The 6,595-nt window shown below is 44.8% G+C and overlaps 1 protein-coding gene across 1 annotated transcript; it reads right to left on the bottom strand.

Moving 5' to 3' along the window:
• Positions 1-4,562: 4,562 nt before the first annotated feature.
• On the bottom strand, positions 4,563-6,147 carry LOC143547415 (thaumatin-like protein 1). Its single transcript, XM_077038846.1, has 3 exons — positions 5,997-6,147; positions 5,240-5,909; positions 4,563-4,950 (listed from the first exon to the last, which is right to left on the bottom strand). The coding sequence occupies exons 1-3, from the start codon at positions 6,070-6,072 to the stop codon at positions 4,605-4,607; spliced, it is 1,092 nt and encodes a 363-aa protein (XP_076894961.1). The 5' UTR covers positions 6,073-6,147; the 3' UTR covers positions 4,563-4,604.
• Positions 6,148-6,595: the final 448 nt, after the last annotated feature.

Below are 6,595 nucleotides of genomic sequence, written 5' to 3'. Positions count from 1 at the left end.
TTTCAAGAGGGCGTCAAAAACATGGCGAAGATGTTGGTAGTGCTGATCGGCGGAACTACTGTACACCAATATATCATCAAAAAAACAAGAACGAACTTGCGTAAAACCGATCGAAACAAGTCATTCATGGCTGCCTGAAAGGTCGACGGCGCGTTTGTGAGGCCAAAGGGCATTACGAGGAATTCATAGTGGCCGTCGGCAGTTCGGAAGGCGGTTTTGTGGATGTCCTCTTTTGCCACACGGATTTGGTGATAGCCCGCTCTCAAATCAAGTTTCGAAAAGATTGTAGCACCGTGTAATTCGTCAAGAAGCTCATCAATCGTCGGAGTGGGAAAACGATCTCGAATGGTGACGGTGTTTAATGCTCGGTAATCGACACAAAATCGCCATGATCCGTCCTTTTTTTAACGAGAAGCACCGGAGAGGAAAAAGGGCTATGGCTGGGTTGAATAATGCCATCACTTAACATTTCTTCGATCAAACCCGTCATAATCTGCTTCTGATAATGCGGGTATCGATACGGTTTCGCATTTACGAGTAGGGATTCATTGGTGAGGGGAATGTGATGGTCATGGTTCCGGTTAGGGGGTAGGGTATGGGCTGGTTTGAACAGTTGGGTGTAGGTTTTGAGTAGGGTGCAAATAGTGGGGTCTGCATGGGTTAGGTTTGTGTGGTCAGTCAGGAGATGGGGTTCATGGGACATAAACATGGTGTGTAAGGAAGCAACTGAATCATGTTTGAAAGTGAACTGCTAGAAACTTGTTGAGTCAGTGGTTCTCCTCGGATGGTGAGGCTTGCCGTCTTTGATGAAGGAGATCTCCGGGATTGAGAAATCAGCCGACAAGCGACCCAAGGTGCTCAGCCATAAGATGCCTAAAATGACATCCGCACCTTCCACTGGAAGGATAAAAAATGGTAGTTGAAATTGGCTTTTGTTGATGTGAAACGTTACCTCCGGACAGTAGCCTGTGCATTGAATGAATTGCCCGTTCCCAACCATTACTGAAAACGGCACGATGGATTTGGATTCCAGTTGTAGTTGAGAAGCTATACGGGGTTGAAGGATGCTGTGGGTACTCCCACTGCCCACCAGGATTGTAACCGGTTTTCCGGCGATCTGACCCGTAACACGAAGCGTCTGAGTGGAGGCTAAGTCGAAAAAAGCAGCGTCGGATAGCGACATCAGCTTAGGGTGTGTTTGATCGTTTGTTTGCTGTGGTTCGGTTTCGGCGGGATCTGGGTCGGGTTCGTCGTTATCGACGATGAGAAGAAATCGGGGGGCGAGCACTTATGACCAGGTGTGTATCGCTCAGGACATTTAAAGCATAAGCCTTCCTTTCGACTTTGGGCTATAGCTTCTGCGGAGAGGCGTGTTACTGGAAGGGAGGAGGAAGGTTTTGCAGGTAGAGGTAAAGTGGAGGTTGTTGTTTAGGGGTTTGATGGGAGGGTGAGGACACGTTGGTTGAAGAGTACGTGGGAGGGGTCCATGAATTGGTGTTGGGTTTAGTATAGGACATGAGTTTGGGTTTAGGGACAGTTGGTGGGCTTAATTTGTCTTCTGTCACTCGATATAATGAGCATGCTTCATGAAGGTTATTGGGTTTGTGAAGTGCAAGTTCATTTTGGATATCTTGGCGAAGACCCGAGATATAACAGTTTTTAAGAGCCTCGCGGGAGAGACCGGTAACACGGTTACTCACACGTTCAAATTCCGTTTGATAGTCGGTGACCGTAGTGGTTTGTCGGAGTTTAAAGAGGGTGGCTTGGTGGTTCTCGTAAGACGAAGGGCCAAAACGTAATTCCAGCTCGCGTTTAAACGTTGGCCATGTGCCCAGGAGATCATTGTTGGCTAAGTTTTGGTACCATGACAACGCGTCTCCTATGAAGTGGAACACCGTAAGCTCGATTCGTTCTTCATGTGGTGAAGAGGTAGGTCCCAGCAGAGCCCAGTTGGACCCGCAAGACTCACCTTGAACAGGGACGTCTGCGCAACGACCAACTGCTTCCGCAGGACCCACCATGCTCAGAGAAGACCTTACGCGCAGTACGCCAGCTGTACCCGCAGGGAAAGCCTCCCAATGGTGAAGTACCCCGCTTGTTCCCGCAGTTGCGGATACAAGCCATCAGGGAAGGCTACCCGCACTGATAGCAAGGCTACACGCACAAGGCACTAACTTGCTACTTCAGTAGTCACCTGAAGGAATGAGCAAGGCGGGAATACTCCCGCCCAAATGAGCCAGTCCGTATACTTCTGGAAGATCTTTTGTACTATACCTACCAAGGTATGGGCAAAACAGATGATCTGACCAGAACAGCCCATGAACCAATCACAGGGTGACAGCTCACCGACAACAGTACGAGGAGGAGCACCCTCTAGTACTGTTTGTCACTATTAGCCGCTGCCTACTCACCAACCCTTACTATGGGACGTGCGCAGCCTACAGTTGGTGGAACAGTGCATAGCCGGCAGTAAAGGAACAGTATACAGCCGACCTTGTCACTGTCGGCCGCAGCCTATCCACCAACCAGCATGGCTTGTGCGTAGCCCACTGTTGGTAGAACAGGAATACTATTCAGCCGGCTGTACCTTCTAGGAAACCTACCTTCGGCTATAAATACTCCAACACCTTGGAATGGTAAGGACATCATCTGATATCTCATTATCTTATCTTCTCTAGCAATCTCTTAATATACACTTATATTCAGAGCAATCTAGTCTGATTCTCACGCCGGAGGGTGGTCACAAGGAGGAACCCCCCCTTCTCAGTGACGAGCTTACGGTGTCTATTTTGCAGGTCACCTGAAGAACAATTTTCTTTGCTGGACCTCATCCTCGTGGGAAACATTACTTAACCCCCAGATTATCCGTAATCTGCCCGGGGTCGATTAGTGTTTCTTCATTGGCGCCATCCGTGCATAAAAGCTAGAACTAATTCTTAGTTTTTTCAAAATTTCTGAAGAAATGGTTAACGTTACTCCGGTCCCAAGGCCAGTAAGTGACCAAGAAACCCCGATGACCACAACCCCAGCAACTGGGGGGAACACCGGCGGTTATACAAATTTTACGAACACTACCCCGGTTACCCAAGCCGGGACAAGTGCAGTAAACAATATTTCACTGGGGTTCATTGATGCCCAGTTGGAGAAACGGACGAGGGTCCCTCGCCAAACACTAGATCAAGTTAAGGCGTGGGCCGAAGCACGTCAGAAAGAGTTCCAAGCTGAGTTGGATGAACGCTTGCGTTCACTTCAACAGGCTGACGAATTCGGCAGTACTCGCCAACATCTCAACATGAACAGTGACTGGGATGTTGTAATATGAAAAGAAGTTTTCGGCTTGGAAAACCCAGCCGAGGACATCGGTCCCGTCAAATAAAGGTAAGTTTATTTTCGGAGGTTAGGGTTTGGACGACGTTGGGTACCCGAAGACGAAGCATCATCGGTGGTTTTTAAGGGACTGGTTCGAAATGAATCTACTGGTATAGTATCGATAAGTTTGGCAAGTTGGTTTGTCAGGTTGGTTGTTGTCTCGATCAAAGTTGAGAGTTGAGCATTGGTGTGGGAGGATGAATTGTTGGTGGCTATAATCAACTGGGAGAGTTGATTGGATATGGTGGGTGGAAGGTCGTCTCCGGCGTTATCACGGCGAGGTGGCATACTGGGAGGTGAGTCGGGAATGAAAGCACCAAATGGTATGTAATCCGTAAGTGGATCAAACTCAAGAAAATCTAGAGAAAAAGAGTAAGCCTTGGGCAAATTTTCTGATGCTTTTCATTGCAAACTAAACCAAGTTAAATACAAAATGCAATACAAAAATAAATGGTAAACATGGGTGCATGATCCTAAGTGCATGTAAATAATGGTAAACATGGTTTTACTCTCCTAAATGCATGCTAAAAATGGGAAACGTGCAACATGGAACAAATAGCACATGCTAGCTGACTTAGTCTAGCAGCTTTTTAGGAATCTTCGTTTCTCTCCTGGGTCGGGTCATGGGCTCCTCTTCTGAGCTGGTCTTCCTCTGTTCATGTTGCCCATTAACAATGGGTTGGGATGTATCAAAATCCGTGATAGGCCTAAAAGATGCCAGACAAATTCAAGTAGTTTCATTTTATTATTAGGACGTTAATCGTTATATCTTAAAATTCTTTTCACGTGTCCAATATAGTCAAAAAAAATTAAATGTAATTTTTCTGTTACGTAAATAAAATCCAAGCAAATGAACTTAAAAGTTGTTTGAACAAAGTAAATAAATACTAAAAAAAATTGAAAAGAACGCATGATAAGATTAAATAGTAATATTTTACAAACACGAATCTAGAAAAGTGTTTCTACAAATTACAACTTTTCCATAAAATAACTAAAGCTAGAAAGACAATATTACCCCCCACACATACATCTTTCTCGCCTTTTAACATAAGGGTAATATCGCAATTTCCATCTGGTCACTTCGAAGTGTGTGACGTATTTTCTCTGCCAAAAGAAAAATTCCCCATATCTCGCAGTCTTTTCTCAAGCAAAAATAAATTAAATCCAGAAAAATACACTTCATTAACTTGTATATTATGCATTAATAGTTGTACAACGCTCTGGGTTCACAAATTTTAGCTTTCAACACAAAGCAAGCCCAGCAAAAACAAGATGATTAAAGAAATAGTGACACCAAAAGGTTGAGTCCTTGTTGAACCACCCATGGCTAAACCAGCTAACCATGAACCATTTGCCTCTAGGGCCTCGGTTCCTGACCCGGACCCGGTTACCGAACCCGACCCAGTTTCTGAATCTGACCCCAAACCATACCCTGACCCTGATCCTGAATACGATCCGAACCCGTATCCAGATTCTGTACCTGCCCCTGAAACTGACTCATCACTGCCACTAGGGTTAGTGTTAGTGTTACCGCCGGTGGTAGTGGTTGCTGGTGGAGGCATATCCTTTGAAGATTTCTGACTGTCAAAACATTAATACGCCAATTAAATGTTGCAACAAATAGTTGTAACATAAGTAGCAAACTCTCGAATTTTCTTTTAGAATTTTAATTTCAGGTTTTCTAAATATCATATAAAATAATAATCAAGCGTTCAAGTAATTTTCCATTAGAAGATGGGATCAAGGAGTAAAAAAAAATCTTACTTTGTTGTTTATTTACGAAATAAATAAATGTGATGCATTATTATGTTTGATCATTGATGTCAGGTAAATGTACAAATGATGATACATAACGTACAAGTGAACCAACCTTGGCATAGAAGGACAAAAGGTGACCGTATAGTCTGCACCAGCGCATGTGAAGGTGCTGGTTGGATCATCATAAGCGTAGCTATACGATCTAGGACAAATCGACTTAAACATCTCCGAATACACCGACGGTTTACAGGTCGCGGGTGTATTATACGCGCCACTACAACAATACTCCGGACTCCCAAACGCCTCACACGCGCTCTTACAACCCTGACCCGACTCCGCCCTTAACTCACTCGGACACTGCAGGTTCAGATCATTCACACACCCGGTTGTCGCACACAAACCCGACCCGCCGGAAACCTCCACAATCATAGCTATATTGTACCCGTCTACCAAACTGACGTCGTAGAAGTCCGACCCGCCGGTTCTCAGAGTGAACTCGGCGAGTGTAGCCGGCGGTGCGGCTCCGGCCCCGTTGCATTCGACTTGGCCGGAGCCGCAGTCGGCGGTTTGGCATGAGCCAGAACCGGATGTGTCGAACTTGCATCCGGTTCTGCCCCAGAACCGGCCGGACCAGCCGGCCGGTGCTTGGAATAGACGGGAGCTTTGCTCTGGAAGCTCGAAACCTGTGGCGTCTAGAGCAGGGCTCCCTGCATTGGCCAATATGCCTGGCCAGACTGTGTAGTCACATTTGTTGACAAATGTGAATGTTGCTCCCAAAACACCTATAGTGTGTGAAAAAACAACAAATCTTAGACATATGTTATCTAAAAAATAATATTGTTAGAAAATGTGAGGTGGGATGAGTTTACCTTTGGAGAGTAATGAGAGAGTGAGAAAGATAGTGAGAATATGAGGAAGGGGGGAGGAGGAAGAGATTAGATCCATGTTTTTTGGGTTTTTGCTCTTGTGTTATTATGAGCTTTTATAAAGTCAGTGGTGGTTGTACTGTTGCGGTGGTGGTGGTTGTGGTGGGTGGTGGTGGAAGAGGAGGATGGAGAAATAATGAGGGGTTGCCACTCACCCACAAACGGTCGGGAAACAAATTATTTTTGTGGTCTAGTGAGGAACATAGGGGATAAAGGGATCCTTTTAACACTTCATTGTGTTGGTAATACCCGTTATTAATGTTACACAGATTTACTTTTTTCTAATTACATATATAATTTTTACTTTTTAGAGCAACACATTTGAGCATTTTTACCAATAGAGTTCGATCACTTTTTCACTTTATTATGAAACAACAATAAAATTAAATTTTAAAATCCTTAACCCCACCCACGATCCAATAGTTTTTTTTCTTTTCATTAGTGTCTCGTTCTATCATAGCTCCGTTGTTGTTTTGATGATGTAGATTATGAAGGGCTAATCTTGATAAAGTTTTAGAGTATTAGATTTTAAGTTTGAGTCA

This window comes from Bidens hawaiensis, unplaced genomic scaffold (genome assembly GCF_021521415.1).
Source record: "Bidens hawaiensis isolate Kalapana, Puna unplaced genomic scaffold, B.hawaiensis_p1.1 tig00014716_1, whole genome shotgun sequence".
Taxonomy (NCBI): domain Eukaryota; kingdom Viridiplantae; phylum Streptophyta; class Magnoliopsida; order Asterales; family Asteraceae; genus Bidens; species Bidens hawaiensis.
This window is presented reverse-complemented; position numbering and strand designations above follow the sequence as displayed.